The 24,794-nt window shown below is 42.2% G+C and overlaps 1 protein-coding gene across 3 annotated transcripts in view; it reads right to left on the bottom strand.

Annotated features, from left to right (window-relative positions):
• Nucleotides 1-23,284, bottom strand: part of LOC126272898 (lysM and putative peptidoglycan-binding domain-containing protein 3-like) — a 65,213-nt gene extending 41,929 nt beyond the window's left edge. Inside the window, exons 1-2 of one of the 3 annotated variants that reach the window (XM_049976156.1) lie at nucleotides 23,060-23,238; nucleotides 22,692-22,919 (exon numbers count right to left, since the gene is read on the bottom strand). In XM_049976156.1, coding sequence (XP_049832113.1) covers nucleotides 22,692-22,744 — 53 coding nt within the window. In that variant the 5' untranslated portion in view covers nucleotides 22,745-22,919; nucleotides 23,060-23,238. Of the gene's footprint in view, nucleotides 1-22,691 lie in introns of all 3 variants that reach the window. The other 2 variants (XR_007549275.1, XR_007549274.1) reach the window with 2 other exon arrangements.
• Nucleotides 23,285-24,794: the final 1,510 nt, after the last annotated feature.

Below are 24,794 nucleotides of genomic sequence, written 5' to 3'. Positions count from 1 at the left end.
CGAGTTTCGAACAGACAAGGGACCAGTACAAACTGAGGAGGGTGGTTCGATCGGCACCCCAGAAAGTACAATTGAGGACACGTAGGACATTGAGAGACTGTGTACAATGGGCTGCCAAGTAAGAGACAGGGGAGGATCAAGAGAGGCTCCTATCGAGCATAAGCCCCAGGAATTTCGTAGTGTCAATGAATGGAAGGGCAACAGGCCCAAGATGTATAGATGGTGGGAGAAACCATTTGCGGCACCAGAAATTCATAGATGGTTTTGTCAGTGGAAAAGCGAAAGCCATTGGCGATGCTCCAGGAGTGAAGACGATCAAGACACTACTGAAAATGCCGCTCAGTGAGACAGGTCCATGGAGAACTGCAATAGATGGCAAAATCATCGACAAAACGGGGCTGGAGACACCAGGTCTTGTAAAAATGCCTGAAGAAAATAGGCAGAAGCCCCACATGTGAAGAGTATGGAGGATACCAGTTCTTCAGCAGGTGTCGCAGGCCTTCTCCAAATTGAAAAACACGGTCACAGTCTGGGATTTCCGCAGAAAACCATTCATGACACGAGTGGACAAAGTAATGAGATGGTCAACTGCAGAACGCTGTGCTCGAAATCTATACTGTGTAGTCATGAGTAAATGGCGAGGCTCTAACCACCACAACAGCCGGGCACGAATCATTACATTCCTTCACCTTGCAAACGCAACTCGTTAGAGAGATGAGGCAGTAGCTAGAAGGAAGGTTTTTGTCCTTACCGGGCTTAGGTATGGGTATGACGGTGGCTTCACGCCAGCATCCAGGAAATGTGCCCTCAGCCCAGATGCAGTTGTATGTGTTAAGCAGAAAGTGCTTGCCCACAAGAGAGAGGTGTTGCAACATCCAAATGTTGATAGCATCGAGCCCCAGGTCGGAGGACCGGGATGAACTGAGAGCATGATCTAGCTCCCTCATAGTGAAGGCGGAATTGTAGCACTCATAATTCGGAAAGGAGAAGGATATTGCCCAAGCCTCCTCCACTCGTTTCCGATGGATGAAGGGAGGGTGATAGTGGGAAGAGCTCGAAACTTCAGAAAAATGGCGGCCCAAGGTGTTGGAGATAGCAACAAGATCCACGATGACATCAGCACCTACTGTCAAGCCAGAAATGGGGGAATGGATCTGGGTTCCAGAGAGCTGTCGGAGGTTGGTCCACACAACAGAGGAAGGCATGGAACTGTTAAAAGAAGTTGTGAATGAAACCCAACTAGCTCTTTTGCTATCCCGAGGAAGTCGACCACACTTTGCGAGCATCTGTTTATAATGAATGTAGTTTTCCAGTGTAGGGTGATGGTTAAAAATGTGGAGAGCACGTCTCCTTGAGTGAATTGCACCACGGCATGCCTCAGTCCACCACACCAATGGATTGGGACACGATGTGGTAAAGGAATGGAATGTTCTGCAGCAGTAAGGATAACATTGGTGAGATAGTCCACCCGGTCATCACAACTGAGGAAATCTCGTTCGGTGAAGGTCACCAGAGGGGAGGGGGGGGGGGGGAGTAAAGCTGCAGTCAGCCTTAGTAAGCTGCCATTTGGGCATGCATGTGGAGGATGGGTTAGGAGTCTGCAGACAGAGAGCACACAGGAGATGGTTGCTCGAGTAGATGTCAGAAAAAACGGAACACTCAAGACGATGGGCAAGCCGGGCAGTGCAAAAGATTAGGTCCAAATGGGACTATATGTGCGAGGAGTCAGCAAGGAAAGTGGGTGCTCCAGTGTTAAGGCAGAAGAGGTTGAGTTGGTTAAGAATGTCAGCCAAGAGGGCACCTCTCTGGCAGGCCCTGGGAGAATCCCAAAGGAGACTATGCACATTAAAGTTACCGAGTAGCAAAAACGGTGGAGGTAGCTGCCCAATAAGCTAAAGAAAGTCTGCCCCGGATACATTGAAGGATGGAGGTACATAAATGGTACAGAGGGAGGAAGTCAGGTGGGGAAGGAAAAGGCGAACAGCAACAGCTTGAAGACGGGTACTCAGGGAGATGGGTTGACTATGAAGGTCGTCCCGTACAAGCAGCATGATGCCCCCATGAGATGAGATGCTGACCTCAGGGGGAAGGTCAAAATGAATCAGTAAGTAATGTGGAAGCCCAAAGTGGTCTTGAGAGTGCAATTTCGTTTCCTGAAGACAGAATACAAGGGGATGTGCGATGCTAGAAGCAGCAGTAAATCCTCTTTTTTGGGAGCGTAGACCACGAACATTCCATTGGAGGACAGTCATGATGAGAAAGATGTAGGGGTGTCAACTCGGTGGCCGCCGAGGAACAGATGGTGGGGAGTCGCTACTACAGGGCACAGAAGCAGGAGGATCCTGCTCCATGGGGTCCACTGAAGCATCAGCGTGCTTGTGCGGTCAATCTGTGGAGTCCAATGCTGAAAAACGATAGGTTGCCCGCACCGGCAAGACAGAGGCCGGCCGGGCTAAGTGACCATGTGGTGTCACCGCCAAGCAGGTGGGTGAAGAGGACCGTTTGTCTTTAGTGAACTTCTTCGAGCCCTTCTGGTTAGAGGAAGACTTGGGTGCTGTTTCTGGAGGGATGGAGGAAGTCTTCTCGGGAGTACTCCCTCTGTTCTTTCCTGCCTGCCAGCTGTGTAGAGGGTAGCTTCGCCCCCTTACGCGAGAGTGACCATTTGTTGCTCAGCAGGATCGGGGGACAGCAATACTACCTTGACACTGGGCGACTTCACAACCTCAGAGCCATATTTGAGGTCACATGTCTGCATAGCCATATCCTTCATGGGAGAACACAGGGTTTGTGACTAGCCAGTAACTTGAGAGCTACTGGGTAAGGCTGTTTTTCCTTTACCTGTATCTCTTGAACAGCCCGCTCATCTAGATACATAGGTAAATCCCAGGAGGAGGCAGCTTGGCCGCCATTGCAGTTGATACAGCAGGGAGAGGGGGGGTGGACATACGTCCGCGTGTGCACCCCTGCCACAGGTTATGCATTTGGCTGGGTGTCACCACAATGTTCTAGTAGCAGCACATCGGATTTGGTGAGGAAAAGAGTGCAGGTGGGCACCAAGGAGGAATCGACCTTTTTCATTACATGATGGGCAGCAATGGCACCCTGATCAGAGAGGTAAGATTGTATTTCAGCCTCAGTTAAGACTGCCAAGCAACCTGATGTAAATTACACCACAGGAAAAATTTAAAGTTCTATGTGCCTCGACACTAACAGGGTACCCATGAAGAAGCAAGTAGGTGCTGTGCTTGAGAATCAGAAGCCATCTCCAAAAGCAATGTGTCATTCCATAAACGAGAGCAGGATTTCACAGGGCCAGCAATGGCAACAACACATTTCTGAATAGTAAATGGATTGACTGTGGTGAAGGACTGACCGTCTTCAGTACATAATACCACAAGGAGGAACTGCGGTGCAGCGGAAAGGGTCTTCGAATCAGTAGCCTCATTACGTTTACGTTTCATTGACATCAATGGAGAGGATGATTGACTCATCGCGAAGAAATCCCCCATGATTGCCAGCGTCTCCAATGGCAGCCTCCTTCCAACTAGGGGGCCCCCTTCACAAGGGGGCACACCTGCCTTATGTGATTGTTCACACCTCAGGTCACACCTCCCGAACACCTTACGAAGGGACCAATGGGCAATCTGGGAAGGTTACAGATCAGGCAATCACCCCTCCCTGCGCCTACCCTGTACCAGGGAGTAGTACATGCGAACCCTACCTGTCAACCCAGTGCTGGGAATTACGCATTACCCAGTCACCTTTTAAGCTTCAGACACATGGGCCGGCCTTCAGGAGCACACAGGGAGGAAGAAGAAAAAGAGAGGATCCTCAAACATCGAAGCGGAGGAACAAGAGGAGAAGGGAAACACAAAAGGAAGAAAGAGCCAAAAAGAAAGTTGAGTCTGTTTGCAGGTCAGCGACAGAATGCAGAACATTCCCAATAATACCCCAGAAATGTTCCCCAAGGGAGGTGAAAAAGAACAGCAAGAGGATAAACATACAGCATGGAATGGAAAAAGTGCTGGAAAAGCTGGGGCCAAGTGGTAGTCAAGCATGAACCCGCCAAAGAGTGGCAAGCCCCATGGGCAGTGCGTCGGTAGATTGATCTTAACGCCAGGGACACCTTCTGGGTTCTGGTACCCAAAAAGACATCTGATCTTCGTCCAGACTTTGGAAGGTAACATGTGGCACCCAATGGTTGACACGTACCTCTCCCAACACTCCTGTTTCCACCGTTTTATAAGTAGGGGAACGTGGGCACAGAGCTGCTCTAGGGAAGGCTGCCACAGCTCGCTGACGGCTCTTTAATCCTGTCAGCGACTTCTGGCGACCACCAACCGACTTTCACCGGGGGCACCCTAGAGAATAGGTAGCACATTTTACGCCGCAGAAATTATCGTTTTAGTGACCTGCTCAACCACAACATCGATGGCACCACGTGGAGGAGATTCAATGGTGACAGTTGAGGTGAAGGTTACTCAGTCTTCCTTGTTTAAAGCCCATAAGGGTAGGCGTCCGTGGGCATAATGCCGGGGACGTGAACGGGAAGATGGGGAAGTGGTCACTTCCACACAGGTCGTAAAGTGCTCTCCAGTTGATAGATGGAAGAAGTCATGGGCTGCAAACTGATAAATTAATGGCCAAGTATTTACCATGAGCCACACTGAAATGTGTGATGGCCCCAGTATTTAAGAGGCAGAGGTCGAACTGAGACAGTAAAGTTTTGACAGCTTTGCGTCGGCCTGTAAGCATGGTGCTACTCCACAAGGGGTTATGGGTGTTAAAATCTCCCAAAAGTAGGAAAGTGCAGCTAATAAATTCAAGGGTACTGCACCATCTGGAGGAAGATATACATTGCAGACATTTATTTCTTGCATCGTCCTTATTCTGACAGCCACAGATTCAAGAGGAAGGGGCACAGGTTCACTACATATTGAGTTCAGGACATAAACGCAAACGTCCAGGCTATATCCATTGTGTTGGAGGGTCTGGCAAGATGTACGTCCTCAGCGGATGCCAGGATCTTCACCTCATCCTCAGATGCAGAGCTTGTAGGCAGCAGTTGTGTAGGTGCCACCACAATTCACTTGGTCTTGGGGGTCTCTTATGGATTTCTCTCACTGATCCTTGGTTTTCTCTGGCTGGGAGGGCTTCACTGATTCAGTTTCCGGCTTTCGGGCACTTCAGCCACTGGCGGGTGTCATCTTTCCCACTAGCAGAAACCTGGCAAGGGAGTGACCCAAGGGACCCATTCCTAGTGAGAGAAGCCAAGAGGACTTACACTTCTCCGGCTGAGAAGTGGGGGACTGGTGTCCTTGATGGCTGGGGGGACTGTGCTCCCGAAGTAGGTGGTGCAGGAGCAACAGGGTGGGAAGTGCCCCATACCATCAAGGAGGCCGATGTAGTCTTCCGGCTCTGAGAACTGACTGGCTCACGGAACTGATGGGGGCTACAACTGTTCTTGTAGTGGCGGCGTAAGAGGATTTCATAGCCACAGGATGTAGGCACTCAAATTTCCTCTTGGCCTCAGTGTAGGTCAGTAGATCCAGGGTCTTTTATTCCACGATTTTCCTTTCTTGCTGTAAAATCCTGCAGTCTCATGAGAAAGGGGAATGCTGCTCTCTGCAGTTGACACAGATGGGAGGCTGGGCACATGGAGTACTGGGATGAGATGGACGTCCACAAACTCGACATGTGATGCTGGAAGTACGACGAGAAGACATGCCTTCACTTCTAGCACTTAAAGTACCGTATTGGGGGAGGGATATATGGCTTGACATCACAGCGGCAGACCATCACCTTGACCTTCTCGGGTAATGTGTCACCCTCAAAGGCCAAGATGAAGGCATCAGTGGCAACCTGGTTATCCTCAGACCCTGATGGACACGCTGGACGAAATGAACTCCTCGTTGCTCTAAGTTGGCAAGCAGCTCACCGTCAGACTGCGAAAGAAGGTCCCCATGTAATATAATACCCTGGACCATATTTAAGCTCATATAAGACGTGATGATAACAGAAACATCCACCAGCTTGTCACAAGTGAAATGCTCATGATTGGGCAGAGTGTGCCGTTTTTAGCAAGACTGTCCCTGACAGCATTTTGGACAAGCCCTCCATCTCCCCAAACTTGTTCTTCACCCACCTTAGATGATTGTTCACACCTCAGGTCAGACTGCCCAAACTCCAGAGGGACCAATTAGCAATTGGGAAGATAACAGCTCGGGCAATCACCCCTCCCTGGACCTGGGCTGTACCAGGTGGCATATCTGAACCCTATGTGTCGATTCATGGCTCGTAATTGTGTGTTACTCGGTCACCTGTTATGCGTCAATCACGAAGGGCCCGTCTTCAGGAGCACACAGAGAGAAAGAAGGAATAAAGACTTCAAACGCTGAAGAGGAGATGAAGAATAAAGGAAGAGGGGGAAAAAAAGCAGACTAGGGACTGTTCCCATGCCAGGCTCGGAAAATTCAGAATGCATTCCCGAAAATATCCAAGACATGTTCCCAGAGGGAGAGGGGGGGGGGGGGGGGGAAGAGCAGGAGGATAGGCATGCAGTAATGGATAGGAAAGAGGTTGGTTGGTTGACTGGAGTTGAAGGGACCAAACAGCAAGGTCATCAGTCCCTGGTTTCAAATGTGGTCCATTCAGACAGATTGACATCTCAATAAAATCATAACTATAAACGGTAAAATGCAAAAAAAAACGTAAAAGTGCAGTCATGTTGTCAATGGTGTAAACAAAATGAGGGAAGTCAGCAAGTGAGCAACCCCAAGGCTATGCTAGATATAGGAAATACCCCATCTCTGATGCAGTACAGGCAAGACCACCTGCTATTCAAAAGCGTTCAACCGCTAGAATGTAGAAGTGCGCATTGTAAAAGGAGACTAACCAATTCTAGAAAGTGATAAAAACAGAGTAAAAGGGAAAGAAAAGAAGATCTTGGCCAGGGAGGGATGTCAGGAATCTCGAAACATAGCTTACATTGGGAGACATCCCAATCCTCACCACCCTGCTCCTACTCTAGAGGGAGATTAAAAACCTTTAAAACTGAGAATAAAACCACTTTCATGGAGAAACTGAGAACCAGTTCAACCATCTGGGAATCGTCTGCCAATATTAAAGGTAAAGTGCGGGGAAGACTGTACTTAGTGCGCAGAGCCAAAAGAAGGGGACATTCCACCAAAATGTGGGCTACTGACTGGAAGGCTCCACAACCACAAAGTGGGGGTGGCTCATTACGCCAAAGAAAACCATGGGACAGCCTGGTATGGTCGATACGGAAATGACACAGGGTGGGGTCGAGTCCTTTTGGGAGAGGCGCGAGGAAGAATGCCACGGGACAGATGTCACCTTAGGCGCATAAAGTTTATTAGACAGGGAGGTAGCCTCCCAAGAGTTGGTCCATGATTGTGCGAAGTGGGATTCGATATGAAGCCATAAATCCACCGCAGGAGGTGTTACTGAGAAGGGGGCTAAGTGACTGCTCCCCCAACCAAACAATCAGCAAGCTCATTACCTGAGATACCCACATGGCCAGTGACCCAAGGAAAAACAACGGAACAAGCAGCATCCCGACACGTAATTGGCATGTGATTTTCCATGCCAACAGAGGACGTGAAGGCATATCCCACACGATCAGCAGATTTAAAGCCATCAGTGTAAAAAACAACAGCAACTCGAAACTCCCATAAAATTTGGTGGAAAAAACAATGGAACACCATCGGGAGAACGGAATCTTACGGACCTTGGCTGAGAGCGATCCAATCCGGGGCCGAGGAACTAACCAAGGGGGGATGTTGGGGAGGAAACGTGTGAGACAGGACAAAGAAGGAAGCTGAAAATCACAGCAAAGAGACGTAAGGTGGAGCCCAACCGCTAAACCCAGGATAGGCGATATCCTTGGTCTGGGAACAGGATAACGAGTGGGAGAGGAATGGACAGTGACTGCATAAGAAGCCAGAAGCTGGGATCGCCGAACAAAAACAGGGGGGGGGGGGGGGGGGGGGATATCTCAGCTTCAACCAGGAGACTATCAACAGGGTTAGTGTAGGGAAGGCACCAGTGGCCAAACGGATACCACGATGTTGGACTGGATCCAGGAGGTGCACTGTGGAAGGAGCAGCTGAACCATAAACTTGACAACCATAGTCCAAGCGAGATAGCACTAAAGGCCGAAAACGCAGAGAAGGATGGAGTGGTCTGCACCCCAAAAGGTGTGGGCAAGAAAGCGAAGGACATTGATTTTACGGAAACATCCTGCCTTCAGAAGTCTGAATGAAGCAGCGCAAGTGAGCTTGTTGTCGAAAAGAAAACCCAGGAAATGAAACTGTGGGACCACAGGTAATCGTTGTGCATCGAGGTAGGGCTCTGGATCAGGGTGGACCATAGTACAGCGACAGAAGTGGACCATCCACAATTTTAAAGGAGTGAATTGAAACCCGTGTGAGATGCTCCATGCAAGGTATGCCATATAGCTGCCGCTCTGCAGAGGGTCCATGGAGAACTAAAAACAGTACCAACCCAAACCCTGAATGACCAATGGAACAGGAACTGGCAGATAAAAATCGGGAGTGGGCCCCAAAGACCCCACTAATGAAGCGTAAGTAAGATGTAATGGTGCCAAGCCATGCCGCAGGTCTTGCAAAGGTGAAAAAATACTGCAACCACACGGCGGCACTGTAAAAAAGCCTGCCGAACTGAGGATTCCAAGCAAACTAAATGATCGATCGGAGACCATACTGGTAAGGGGACAATATATCCAGAGATTCGAGGACCCAATTGAGCCGACGGGCTACCATCCGTTCACGTAACTTGCAAACAACATTTGTCAGACTAATTGGCCAATAGCTTTCGACAAACGAGGTTCTTACCAGGCTTCAGGACAGGAATTGTGGTGTCACCGCCAGACACCACACTTGCTAGTTGGTAGCCTTTAAATCCGGTAGTATATGTCGGACCCGCTTGTCGCCATTATCAGTGATTGCAGACCGAGTGCCACCACACGGCAGGTCTGGAGAGACTACCTAGCACTCGCCCCAGTTGTACAACCAACTTTGCTAGTGATGGTTCACTGACAAAATACGCTCTCATTTGCTGAGACCATAGTTTAGCATAGCCTTCAGCTACGTCATTTGCTACAACCTAACAAGGAGCCATATTCAGTTACTATTGATATTGTGAATCATCTACCATCAAAAGCGACGTTCATCATTAATGGATTAAAGTTAAGTATTCCACCAGCTACGTCCGTTTTTTCTAAATTCTAATTTCCTTGTCCTGTTCCAGACCTGACGCCAGCCTGCGTGAGCTATAACGCGTGCCTTTCGGCCTCCTCTAGTAACATGGTGTTGGCTCTCCTGCCAACCACAACAGGAATCACAATACTATCCCTCCATTGAAAAGGGAAGTCACCCTGGAGTCAAATACGGTTTAACACCCAGAGAAGATGTTGTGGAGCACTGAGATGTTGAAGCTGTTGGTTATGAATGGAGTCTGGGCCAGGGGCCATATCATGAGAAGAAGGAAGTGCGGGAAGAAGTTTCCATTCAGTAAAAGGTTCGTTGTAACATTCTGACTGACATGGGGTAAAACATAAGGCAGAAGCTTCGGCCTGCTGTTTCTGGTGAAGGAAAGCAGTCGGATAGGAGGCTGATGCTGATGCTATTGCAAAATGGGTAGCAAGATGTTCCCCGAGAATCAATGGGTACACTGCCAATGGCAACCTTGGAGAGAGCGAAGTGTAGCCCATAACCACGATTTAGGGACACTCGAACTGAGGGAAGAAACAAAGTGTTCCCAACACATCCGTTTTCTCTGTTTGATTAAGTAACGGGCTTTAGCGCGAAGGCGTTTAAAGGTAATAAGGTTGGCAACGGATGGGTGTCTCCTAAGGTGTTGTAAAGCTTGACAGCGATCACGGATGGCAATGGCAATAGCAATGGCCATACTCTACCATGGGACTTGCTGGCGGCAAAATGGTCCAGATAAGTGCAGGATAGCAAGGCTAGCAGTGCGAACAATCGCATCAGACATGTCACATAGGATGTCATCAATACAACCCAACAAAGATGGAGAAAAAACGACCTGTGCAGTATATAGAGGTCTATCAGCATGTTGGAAAGACCAGCGGGGTAACCTATCCATTGGGGAACAGGAAGGGAGTGAGAGAATGGCTCTGAGCACTATGGGACTTAACTTCTGAGGTCATCAGTCGCAGTGAGAGAATCAACGGGAAATGGTCACTATCACAAAGGTCGTGTGCAGTGGAATGAAGGAAGGAGGGAGGGAGAGGAAAGAAAAAGAACAATGGCAGAAAAGGTACCATGACCAGCACTGAAATGATTAGATGAGCCATCATTAAGAAGGCACAAATCATGGCCTGCATGAAATTGGTCTGTGAGACGACATCAACTAGATAGAAATGCATTGCCCCGACAAGGGATGACGAGCATTAAAATCCCCGAGAAGGAGAAAGTTGCTGAAGAAGGGCGGTTAAGACAGCAGGTGTAAGAGTCCAGTCAAGAGGGAGATAAAGATTGCAAACTGTGACCTCAGAGTCCAAGTGGACCCTAACAGCAACCGCTTCCAAAATAAGGGATTTCAACTCTGGAAGGTGAATGGTGTGCTTTGGTGTTGGCGCTACACCATCGCAAGTATGTTCTCTAATCAGTGCGCTTGCAGAGTATGCTGAGAAAAATAATACTTCCACTTTCTACCATCAGATAAAAATATGGGGCTGAAAGCAGTAACAATGTGAAATGCTTTCTGTTTTGATTCAGTATGCCATTTATCACTTGGTGAGACATGTTTATTTCTGTGCAGTTCAAAAATTTTACTACTAACACAGATACAGACGTGGGCAGTAGGTAGAAAATGCTGACCACTATTGGAGTGAAATGAAGGAAGGTTGGATTTTTTTTTTATTCAATACGGAATGGCTATCAAGAAGGAAGGCCATGCACTGCTGGTAAAGTTGTTTTATCAAAACAGCAGCAATAGCAGAACTCCACTGCAGTAACATCGCCATCAAAAACAGATGTGAAGAGGCCCCGTGTCAATAAATCGGCTAAAGAAAATGAACAGGAAACTTCAAGAAACAGGTGAATTAGATGGAGCAGCACTTTTTGGCACGGATGTAAACGGATGACATGTGCGCAGGGAATATGCTTCAGATGGATGAGGCACATTTTACTCTCCATGGTGCCGTGGACACTCTACGTTTGCAATTGGTCAATGAGCCACAGTGAACATAAAGAAAACAAATGCCATGCATCTCAGATTGAAGAGAGAAAAATGATGGTCTTCAATCAAATGTAGATGACACCTCTGTAGACTGTGAACAAGTACAAAATTTCTATTCTATTCCTATACTGATTTTCAGTTGAAGTTTTGTGAGCATGCAATGATACTTGCACATGGAATGTCATTAGCCTGTTGTGCCTTTACTGTCCTGTCATTAGTATATAACAGCCAGCGTCTTTTAGTAGCACATTACATGTACACTCAATTCTTAGCCGTGGGATTCTTTTCTGGGGAACAAATGCACAAAATATGAACAGTTTTCAAACTACAGAGAAGAGTCACGATAATAACAACCTAAAATAGTCGAGCTTATTGTAAATGTCTGTTCCAAACAGTGGGGACTTCAACTAAACCACACGAGTACATTTACCTATCAATTGTACACGTAAAAAGAGGATGAGAATTACTACACAAAAATTCTGTTCATGACTTGGAACAGAAACAAGACTGAATTCATGTTTGTCAACAAAGAACAAACAAACTCAAAACAGCATTTTCTTTTTTACAATCAATAGAACTATACAATAAATTACCAAAGGAGATTAAAGATATTACTAAAACAAACTTACCTGTTAAGAAACACATTCTTTGCATTGAAGGATCAGAGTAATCAGATAACAGAGTAGGGGTTTGGTAAGATATATAACACATCGTGTAGCACTAATGTTTTTCATTGTTTAATAATTTTTTTGTAAAATACTGTTGTACACTAGAGATATACTGAATGAGGCAACAGACTGGCCTTGTATTTGGGAGGGTGGAAGCTCCAGTCTTCAACCAGCCACTACAATTTTGCTCCACTGTGGTTTTCCTTCAGGAAAATACCTACTAGAAGGCCACGGCCAAATACCCATCCTATCCTTGTCAAAATAAAGCTCTATTATTTAAATGCCTATAAATACAAACCGTGTTATTTTTGTTGCTCTTAAGTTGTGATACCAAAACACGACCAATATCCTTGTAGAAGTGATCTACAGATGAATTAAAAAGCACCATGTTTCTTGTTTCTTTCACTACATTTTACCTGTTTTGTGACATGGTCGAAGGCTTTTCTCCTTTTTGTCTTCTATTAATAGAAACAGTCAAACTTCAGTTTTATTGGTTTTATTTAACACTACAGTAGATGGTGCTGTTTGAAAATCAATGTTTCCTTATTTATACTGCTGTCTGTCAATACATAAGTACAATGTCTGGAAATGGCTGGCTGCTTCATGACCACAGCTCTGTGGTCAGAGACCATTGGTTCAACCATGGTTACCTCATAGACCCAAATATAGAGGTTAAAACAAAATATTGAACCTTCTTCCTGACAAACTATTAACAGTGGCTCAGTTTGGACCCTGTAATGGCTTCTCTTCTGGGAATGCAATATACAATTTCATGAACTCACTCAGAGTAGAAACACAGAATAGAATTACTCTGTTAAGAGTGCGGGTTTATTAAGTCCTCTGATTGTGTAAATCATCTATCTAATCATGTACTAGGCCAACTATTTTGTATTCTCTCATCTTCCTCTCTTCACTTCATACAGCTCTTATTCTTCTCCTTACTATTTTCTTCCATCTTTCCACTGTACCTTCAATAGCTGTTATCAGAACTTCTTACCTTAAGTACAATTACCACCCACTTCACTTTCCTTTCATTAACCACATTTAAGAGAATTCTTTTTTCCTTTACCATTTGTTACTTTATTTTATCCATGTTTTTTTCCTCTCTTCTTCAGCATCCAGCTTCCTCAACTCTACACAAAAATATTCCGTGCAAAGCGTCTAATCAATAGTTTATTTAACTCAAGCCCCACTATTTGATAATAAGCAATTTCTGTGGAACCTAAATCGGTATGGAATTTAACATCTTTCCTTTGTGTAGATGGAGTAAAATAAATTGACAGTGGGTAAACATTAAATATGGCATAATCACAAGGTTCAATGCTCTGTTCACCCCCTTTCTTGGTGTACCAGGAACATTAAAGGCCTATTCAGAAACTGTTATGTTTGCAGATGACAAATATATGAATAACAAGTATAATGCATCAATATCAGGCACAGTCTGGAGACTAATGGAACTGGCTTACGACTGGTTCAGAGCCAATAGGTTAAGTCAATCTTACGAATCTCATACTATATCAACAAAAATATTCAATTTTTGAAATTATAACGTAATTGGACAGATAAATCTACTCACCAAGTGACAGCATGAAATCACAAATACAAAGGTACTAAAGCCTGCGAGCTTTTGGAGCCAGTGGCTTCTCCTCCTGGCAGAAGGAGTTGACAGGGAAAGAAGTGGGGTGAAGGGTAAGGACTACATCCTTTTCCTAAACCTCACCAGTCATCCTTCATCCCTCTCCCTTCCCCTTCAACCCTTCTGCCAAAACAAGGAGCCACTGTTTTTGAAAGCTTGCAAACTTTAATAACTCTATGCATGTGTTCTCCTCCTGTCCCTTGATGAGAAGATTTTTTTTATCTGGTCAATTGCAGTAAATCTCATACTATACAGATTCAAGAGGATAAAAATTATTTAAAGGTACCGAAAGTCAATGGGCATACATTGGATGGACGTGTGAAGGTCCTAAGCACTAGATAGATAATAATCCAAGATGGTACAAGTTAACAAAAAAGCTCTGTTCTGCTTGCTTCACACTCTTAAATCTCACTGTGGTAGTCTGCAGATGGAACTGCTAGCATACCTGACAGTTTCACTCAGTTCTATCCTATGGCATCATCTTCTGGGACATTGTAGCTGCGATGAGGAAAGTATTTATTCTACAAAACTGTTCAATGAGAATATTGTGTACAGTCGATAACTGAATACGTGCATAAGGCTCTTCAGCAACTAATGACTCTCAACACTTACCTGCCAGCATGCAGATCCCTAATGGTATTTGTGATTAATAATGAGAGTGAATCTAGAATGAAATCGGCAATTTAAAACCACAAACTAGAAGCAGAAATAATTTCCACGTGGACTATTCTTCCTTCTCAAAGGTTCAGAACAGTTTCATATTCTGGTGAAAAAGACTGACAGGTTGGCGACAAACATCGGGTGATGCACTGAAACATCACCAAATATTTAAACATAAAGTAAAATAATATCTCATTAGCCAATCCTAAAATTTATCAGAATATTTGGCCTCAGCATGCACATTACGCATAGCTCTAATATTTGTATCATATGTGTGTGTGTGTGTGTGTGTGTGTGTGTGTGTGTGTGTGTGTGTGTGTGTGTGTGTGTGTGTGTGGGCGCGCGCGCGTTTACATAGATGCTTTATTTGAAGTATTAAATATAAACAGCAGCTGAGTAGTAGAAGAGGAGAAATAGCCCCCCCCCCCCCCCCCCCCACACACACACACAGTTTATTTGGCATGGTCAAAATACATGGGACACCACATATGATGGCCATTCACTAATTAAAGTGACAAACTGATGTAGGAAAAACCTCTCCAGATAATCGTCACCAATATTAATACTCTTGCCTGACTTTCGAACTAGTTTTTTTGTACCTGATAAAAAGAAGTATCTCTCATATTGTTTAAGCCACTTTCCCATACATTCTTTTATCTCCTCATTGGGCTGATTCAAAATGGTAAACCGAAGTTTGATACCACATTAAAATATTGTTTAGAAAGGCATCACATTCCCTTTAGTAGTGTTCTTTCAAGCCTCCATACACTCTGAGTCTTGTTTCCTTGTGGCGTGCTAACTCTTTCATGACTCACTTTCCACTCATTTTGCTGTACTTGAGCTTGTTACTGATAATGTTATGTCGAGTGTGAACACTTACTGCAACTGCTTTTTTTCCCTGTATGTTCAGATGTAATATGTTCGCCTCAAAGGATAATGTCATCTGTGTAGGTTTCAAGCAAAGGAGCTGACACTTGAACTGAAAGGACCGCACACTGCTTGTCGGTCACCAAAATTTGACTATTTTTGAACTGTTTACCCACTTCTGTTTTTCATACAACTTTCACCATACTGTAAAATCATTCAAGAAAATATTTTTGCCAGTTTTTCACTTTCAGAGAGCACAAACCAGATCACGAATGTGGGAACTTCAATACAACACAATACTGTTAAACAAAGTAACTTTTATAAACAAAGTAACTTCTAGCTGTCAGCTGTTCTCAGCTCATCCCAGTGATTCCAACCTGAAGTCATGAAAGAAAAAACTCCTTGTACAAACTGTTCAATTTCCACATCAGTTTGTCTCTATAATTACTGAATGTCCCTTATATGTAAAGCGATCTAGAAGTAAATTACATAATCATCAGTTTGATTGCATCCGCACTAATTACAATTTGTAGTTGGTTTACTTTACAGAAGTAGCCAGAACCGGCGATACTGGTTGTTAATGTGTAACTTAACTCATTCCACATCCTTCACGGCTCTATTTCAGGAAGAAACAGATGGAACACAATGTACGAATGAATCAGTAAGAAGTATATGAAGGACACTATATAATTATTTCACCTGTAAACATGGGTGGAAATTTAACACTGTTCAACACACAATATTACCTGCACTGGGACATGAAACATGTTACTTCTGCACATGCACAGTTATTTTCCAATCACAAACAGCAATTGTCCAAAGCAGTCAATGGTTTATGTAACATTAAAACTTAATATAAATGCTCACACACTTGTCTGGTATGACAGTGAAGCATTCATCAGCATTACGAACATCCAAGTGCGTGCAAAGATTTCATTACATCTATATTAGAAGAATATTGGTAACATGCTTCAGTTTGGAAAGTCACTCTGAAGTAGCTGTGGGCCCACTTCAGCAAGACAGGGATGGAGAATGATAGCTAAATTGCGAACAGCTATTCCCTGATACACTAATGGTTCCCTGCCTTCATAGCTCAAAGTGAAATTTCGATGGCACATACACAATTTTTAATAAGACCTCACTTTTTAGTAATTAATAAAATAGTGAGTGGGTGCTAACTCAGAAAATTATATACACTGGTAAAATATGATGTACTGAAATAAATAACTTACATACAACACCAGCTTTATAGCTGATGGCTACTTCCTTTAATTAGAGCATCAGAGCACACAATTCTATACCAGTGGTCAGGTTTGATATCACATGTATGCCACAATCTAGTTTCTGGTTACAAATTGTTGCTATTTGTTAATACTGCTGACTTCACAACAAAGTTAAAGATTGCATTTGGATGGAGTCTAGTTTCCACAGTAAGTTTCCTTCACTGATATCAACTTTAATTCCAATATGCCACTGCACCCAGGCAGATGATATATTCTTTCCCTGTTATTCCAAAATCTGTACAATAGAAACCAACTAAATTGTGCTCGTAGATCTTGTATTTGGGAGGATGGAGCTGCTCCGCCTGACCACCCTAATTTGGGTTTTCTATGTTTTTCCCAAATCACTAAGGCAAATGCTGGAATGGTTCCCTACGCAAGGCCACAGCCGACCACCTGTCCTACCCTCATAAAGAATGTTATGGGTCATTCCACATCAGTTCAACCAGGGGCTCCAGCTTAGGCTCAGATTTCACTGAAATTCAGTACACTAATTCTACCATGTGTGGAACACTCATGTACAAAGTGTTAATTTCCCCTGCCAATTTGTTCCAGAATTACGACTTGTGAAAGAAGGTGGCATGACCCGGAAATTGCAACCCGTATCTAGCAATCTATCTTCAGATCCAACTTCAGGTCTTAATAACTTTGGAACTATTCCACACAGTCCAGTGAAATTTTTACAACCCAGTAACATCCACTTGTGGAATACACTCCATGAGTCAAAACACCAACAAAATATTTCTTAGGGAAAATAAAAAATTCCAAAATGTGATTAAAAATGCAATACATTAAGAGGTACATATTGCTAGTGCCCTCTATGCCAAATATAATTCACTCAAAAAGGGTATAAATTTTTTTGTGGTAAGAGTAATGTGGCCTAAACACACACACAACTAATCAAACCCATATCAGTAAAAAAAAAAAAACTGAGTTACATGCACACGAAAATACAGAAATTTGAAAATTACCTGAAAAACGTACGTTTTTGAAGTGTGGTAGCACAAAAGGGACAAGTGGTATCCAAGCCAAATTTCACATGCTGCATAAGTAGACCATAATGATATATATCTCAAAATTTCAGCATGTTATTACAAGACATTTGTGTACAATGGAAGTTGACAGATGTATTTAATGATGTGGCCATTGTTCCACAACACAATTTTGTAAAAACATATCATAAACTGTTCTGCCACTTCTTATCCTCTCCCACAACTGTTTAATCACTAAGCAACAACATACAGACAGATTAACACAACCTATTATTAATGTTTACTGTGCCTTAACTGCTAAAAACCAGTAGATTTTGCCTGGAATACAAGTTGTCCCACACTTTAGCTACTGTGCTCCGAACATTGAGTGGCAAATGGCACTGTCTTCCTGACACTGTGGTAGGAACTGGAACTGTCATAAGATTTATGTTCAAAAGAAATCCAACACCTGTCTGCCAAACGTGGCCAATGAAATGATCTTGCTGGTCCTGCTGGTGCCATGAAGTCACAAATACATCACCTTCTGCTTCACAGCACTCTACAACACATCTTAAGTACCATTTGTCATCACGAACAGTAATAACATAGCAAACTGGTTGTATGTTGCTGCTTTTGCTTCTGAATCCTGAGTCAGACACACTGTGAAGACAAATGTTGTGCACGACAGTCTGCTCATCTGCACATTGTCAGAGTCAGCTGGAGAGAAGTGATGATGGCGCCTTGTGCCTTCAACAGTTTTAAGATGTTCTAGTCTGCTTTTTAGCAACTCTTCGACTGATTTCACCTCATGTTTTGAAACATAGAATGATTGTATGCCAGATATTTATCTGCACCCAGCTAAATAATTGAAGAGGTGTTAGAATGTGACCTTCTGTAGGGTGCTGCAGACTAGCTCATGATGCCATGCCCTTAATGGCAGCACCAATACCATCACACACTTTTTTACCATGACTTATTGCGAAAAAAATTCCATTCTGCGTGAATATGAAAATCATGGTAATGCATGCATAAATTTTTGAGATTTTCACAGTTTTTGTACCGACTAGCTGACCTGTCACTGAAGTTTTTCGCAACTTGTATGTGAGGCAGCTTGTTTCTCACATATGCCATGACAGTGTGAATGTGGGCATGAACTGCAATGGCATCATGAATTAAACAGTCACTAAAAACACACAGGTTCATGACAGACACATCACATGATTCACCTCTATAGTAAATCGCAAATGGCTGGAGAGTTGCTTGACTGTTGTCCCAATGGTACCCTTGGATGGCATATTGAACTATAAATGCATAGTTTTCAGAAAAGTCTAGTATTACTATGATTTCATCTTGTTTCAAATTATTCTTACAAAACTGGAGATAAGCCGATTGTGCTGTTGCTGTGTGTGATCAATTTGTCCATTTTTTGACAACACATTTCAACAAAATCTTCCACCGTACATTGCTTTGTTTCAAGACTTGTACAATCCACGTGTGTCCATTGTTTATAAGAAACAAGTTTATCGTCATCCATAAAGAGTTCACCATACAGTTTGTCATTCATGTGATTGCAAGATTTGCCTTACCAGGACACTTTTCACACCTGTGTACCATGCACTGGTAGGAACTGATGTCACACACTAGCAGCTTCATTGCATCATTGTAATACAGACCAGAATCCTTTATAGCAGCAAACATCAGCTTAGTATTTTGATGGGTCTCACATACACAAACATTGTGTGTGCCCCTTGCACTTACAGGCACAACCCATTTTGGCCAAAGATTGAAAAAAGATGATAAACATACTTTGGTATTGGGATACTTTCCCTTGAATTCTACATATAGTTCTGATATGTTGCACAGCAACAGTCTTTTTTTGCATCTGTACACCTACATTTCCCATTTTCACCATTACATAGTATTTTTTCCAGGCATTTTTCAGCTGTAGTCATTTTCATAAAACTCTGAGACTAGCAGCTTTATTTCTGTACTCAATTGCTTACCCTGAGCCTGCTGAAGGTGTGGAAGCACTCCTTACGTTGCTTTTATTTTCCTAGCTTGCTTTACCATATATGTAGAAACATTGAATTCCTTTCCAGTGTAGTCAATAGACCAGCTGGAAAGTGCAACGGCAAGAATAGCTACTTTTTTCTGGTGTGTGGATATGGCACATTTTTCTTTCAAATCATGCATAATTTTGTCCAAATCAGAGCATTTCTGGCATGATTTCTGTTCCTTTGGAGCACATAGTTCTTCCTCTTCCACCATTAGTGTGTCAGCTATTTTGTGTTTTAATTCCAATTGAGCTTCTTGTAGTTTTCTTCTACCATAGCTGGGCCTGTCTCTTTTTCCACCTTTGTGGTGTCTTCATGGGAGACAAACCAAGTAGTATTGTAGTATTTTAGTATTTAATTGCTCATCTGCTGTGGTTGTAGATGGCTCATACTCTTTGTGACTGTCATGTAAATTACCAGAATATTATTCTTTTTTTAGCAGTGTAACACACCTGGAACACAACTTTTGTCCTGGTTTCATGTTGAGACCCATGCACTGATTCACTTCCAATACTGATTTTATATCAATTTCTCTGAGGCTACACTTCACTGTCTTCTCATGAATCCAAAATGTATCAAAACAACTTCTTTGTAGGAAATAATACTTGTCCAGAAACACTTTTATATGATGATAACAAACACTAAAGTTTCCTGGAACTGTACTTCTTGTGCCTACAGGGTGTATCCCGGATCTCCATAGCAACAAATCTTGGTCCGATTCATCCAGATGATACAGTACAAAGTGTTTGCCACAGTTTGTTTCATATGTTGTTTTATGATATTCAGATGCTTGCGCTCTACCAATACTGCAACTTGTTTGAACAAAAGCACCACTAGTACACTCTTCTGTCTCCATACTGACTTTCCACAACAGTACTGACCAGTCTGAACTAGAATCTTAAAAACATGAGTAACCTGTAATTGTTGCTTGTTTCCTTTGCTGTTCCTGCCTAACAATGACTCATTCTGTCCCTGAAAACTACCACTGTTTTAACTTTCTGTTGCCTTTCTGTTTCCAACAACTGCTGCAGCTTTATCTGAAACAAGCTGTCTGTATCATCACTATTACTTGCTAAATTGTGTTAAAAGGAATGTAACCAAATACATCACTGTCAACTTTTATTGAACACAAATGCCTTGCAATGACAGGTTGAAATTCTGCCACATATTATATTATGGTCTGATTATGCACTGTTTGAAATTTGGCTTGGATATCACGTGTCCCTTTTGTGCTACCACACTTAGAAAATCCATGTTTTTCAGGTAATTTTTCTAATTTTTGTATTTTCGTGTGCTTGTAACTCTGTTTGTGTGACTGATATAGGCAAGATGAGTTTTGTGTGTGTGTTTCGGCCACATTAAGCTTACCACAAAAAAATTTAAAGCCTACCCTTTTTGAGTGAATTATATTTGGCATAGAAAGCACCTACAATATGTAACTTTTAACGTATAGCATTTTTTAATCACATTTGGGAATTTTTTATTTTCCCCTCAGAAATATGTTGTTGGTGTTTTGATTCATAGAGTGTGTTCTCCAAGTGGATGTTACTGGGTTGTAAAAATTTCACTGGACTGTGCGGAATAGTTTTTAAGAGCTGAAGTTGGGACTGAAGATAGATTGCGAGATGCGGGTTGCAATTTCTGGGTAATGCCACCTTCTTTCACAAGCCATAATCTGGAACTAATTGGCAGGGGAGCTTAAAATTTTGTACATGAGTGTTCCACACTTGGTAGCATTGGTGTGCTACCAAATCTGATACTATCAACTGGAACATTTTCTCAAATTGGTTGAATTGACATGGAATGACCCTTACGTATTCTGTGAGGTGTACATTTGAGCTATTCATCTGTATTGTACTGTCCTGACAATTCCTACATCATTATGAGATAATAATTGGATGAATTAAGACAATGACAACAAATGAGCAGTTTTCTCCACTACATTTGAACACACAATTCCTCAGAGGGGGCCAAAAAGTGAAGCAGACGGGAAAAATTCTTCCCGCTGACATATCTCAAGAACTACGTAGGCCCTAGAGCTGTGTATTTTCAGGCCTATCCAGTAAATTACAGTATTCGAGTGGAAGGAGAATTCTGAATATCTCTAAAAAGAGTTGTGGGAACTCGTCCGAGGGTAGGCAGGGATCTGCTCCTGCCTTGGTGTAAGGATGTCAAATCTTAAATTTCTGCAATGCACATCTATGTCTCACTGCATCATTAATTCCTTATGATCATTTAAATTTTGTTCCACTGATGGCTGAATAATAGCGTAAAATACAATGACTCAGGTACAGAATATATTATGTGCTTGTTTCATGATGAACTGACAATTGGTATTGACTGTTAGCTCACTACTCTCAGGATTCAAATTAGGAACAGAGCTATTACCACATTAATCTATGTCTAGCCCAGTTCATTATGGTATATATCTAGTTTTTGAAAACAAATCTGGTCTAACCAATACCCAGATTATGTCCAATAATACAAGGATCTGCCCCCTCAGAGTTCAAAACCTCGTCTATATGAGTGTCTTGTTCAGTTACCTCCCTTGTCTGTGCAGACAAGAATATTACACTTCACATATAACTACTGAAATACGCGCAAAATATGTGGATGCTGTTTTATTTCCTTTACCTAAAATTACTGTGCTGTGTGTAACTGCCCCTAATAAGTAACAACATATGAATGTAAGAATGTCAAAGACCTCCATAATGCTACTACACAGGAAACTCTCTTTTGATAATTTAGATCTGACAAGCAAGAATTGGGTGCAGAATAACATATACAGATTGAACAACCAGCCATATAGTTTTAAAGTACGTGAATTGCTTTCGAACAGCAATTTAGTAGATACCATTGGAGTTTGTGCTGAAGCGAATTATACGGATAAATCATTCAAATAAATATCATGCAACGGTGACTTAAGACTGCTATTCATGATATTTTGACATATGTTGTAAATTGTTTCTGACACGATTTCTCTACAACGCAGATTTGTATGAAAAAGTATTTGCTATTCCTATTTTCTCTTTAACTTTGGACGCCTGTCACAGAACACTTTCCGTCCCTATCCTTTTCCGCTGAGTTTCACTCGGTATATAACCATCGCAAGATAAGTGACAAGCGTTATGCAGAAATGCCTCGACGGGAAAAGTCATGACATCGATATGCTATCAAATGTCAAATAGTAAACAAGGGGCAAACAAAGTAACGACGCACGTCACTGCAGTAAGTATAAATTGCTAAAGGTAGAGGAAATACAAAGAAATCCTTCACAATGTTAATATTTCATTTACCACGCTACTCACCTTTGTCTTCGAAGCTCAGTTCCTGACTTCTGTTTATAGTAACTCTGTTTCATTGTACATTAACAGCTAAACTTAGGTAGGCGTCCCTGCAACAAACCTTCAGCAGCTTGTATATTACTACTATCCCCTATGCATACAGCACCCTTTATAGAACACTCATAGATGCTCCATCATCGCTTCTTTTCACCCTCCAATCTCTCTCGGTCATACTTTGACTCTGATGCGGACCTAGTAAAAACAAGCTTTTTTGAAGTTTTCACGACCAGCCAAGTAAAATGTTTTTGGAATTCTGCTATGATAATCTTATAACACACGAGTTTTTACTGCGTGTAGAAATGGGTATTTTATTAATTTATTTCTTGTTTCACCTGATGCCAAAAAAATCGTAATCCGACACAATAAAGTTTTGAAGGTTAAGGTCTCTCGAACAGCTCTGGCAACAATGTTGTGTACATATCTGCAAGGATCTGTCAGCTAATTAACCAGCGTGATGACGCAAAACGTTTTTTAGAGGAGCTTCCAAACAATATGGCTGCGAATGAAATTTTCACTGGCGTTAATAAATGGTTTAAAGCTAATTCACTGTCGTTTGACTTCACTTTAAAAAGACCCACTACAAACAGTTCAGAACCTGTAAGAGATTTCCTTCCTGTATATGTATGACATATGAAGACGAAGATTGAACAGGTTGAAAGCGTTAAATTTCTGGGTTTATCACTCGATAATATAATCAGTTGGGAAGCGTATATGACACAACTGCTGGAGCGTCTAAGCAAGTCTGTATTTGCAGTGAGGATGATGTCAATCTTAGGAGACATAAATATAAAAAAGAAATTTCACACTTTGCTTGCTTTTATTCTATTATGCCATACGGGATCATATTCTGGGGTAAATCATGAAACCGAGCATAAGTTTTTAGCGTACAAAAGCGTGTAAAAAGAATCATTTGTAATGTAAATTCAAGAACATCATGTACAAACCTGTTCAAGAAACTTAGTATTTATTACATAATGAAATTTGTTGCAAGTAATATATCTCTATTTCCAGTGAATAGCTCAATACATAGTATCAATACTAGGAATAAGAACAAACTACATAAAGACTTAGAATCACTTACTTCTTCCAAAAAGGGGTCCAAATTCAGGAACACACATTTTCAATAAAGTGCCAGCAACAATTAAAAACTTGGTTTCACACAAACCACAGTTCAGAGTTAGAATTAATTTTTGATAGGCAACTCCTCCTATTCTATAGATGAACATCTTAACAGAGACTGTTAGACCAGCTTAAGTCAAAATGTCTGTTAGATTTCAGTTTTGACAGCGCTTGGTCACAACAACCAAAATTATGTATTTTGTGTTTCATAAATGTATTAAAAGTGCATAACTATTCTGACAGTGTATTAATTCTGTAAATACTAGCAGTTCCAGTTTACTATAATAAATTAAGCTATTTTAACGATCTCCTGACAAATGATCAGTCAGATTAGGAGTATTATATTCAAATGTTTTATTTTTTTACATTATACTTTCTGAAATGTTCTACAGTCACGAGAATCATCTCATTTTTGGGTCTAAGGAACAAAAACTGAGTTTAATCTACGCTAATATTTATCTACGTCTTATTCCAGACAGGCACCAAACTATTCCCACCATTACCCTGATTTGATTTGTAAACATAAACTGATTTCATATACTTTCATGTACAAGTTACAAATTCACAACATTGAACACAATATATAAACTTCAGTTTGTCCCATGTTTATACTGCATAAAAATAAATAGTTATGTCAGCCGTTGCAGTTTTCGGAGAAACTTTGATTTTTGAAACGAAGAGAAATTTCAGAGCAACCACTGTTTTTGACGTACATGAGGAACAAGTGGAATTGTAAATCGGCATATTAGTGGCAATTTAATATCAGTTCTGTTCTGCAAACGATAGAGGAGATAGTCATAAGTGCGAGTGCAGAATATAATGGTGATACCCTTTCAGTTGTTAGAATACCAGCTACCAGTCATAGTTTCCGTTTGTATGAAAGCTGGTAGTTCAGTGCCTGTAATAAGAACGACGATCATCATTCCCAGTAGATTTTTATATCTTCTT

The sequence above is a fragment of the Schistocerca gregaria genome, chromosome 5 (genome assembly GCF_023897955.1).
Source record: "Schistocerca gregaria isolate iqSchGreg1 chromosome 5, iqSchGreg1.2, whole genome shotgun sequence".
NCBI lineage: Eukaryota > Metazoa > Arthropoda > Insecta > Orthoptera > Acrididae > Schistocerca > Schistocerca gregaria.
The sequence above is the reverse complement of the archived record's forward strand: the minus strand, read 5'-3'. Positions and strand labels throughout refer to the sequence as shown.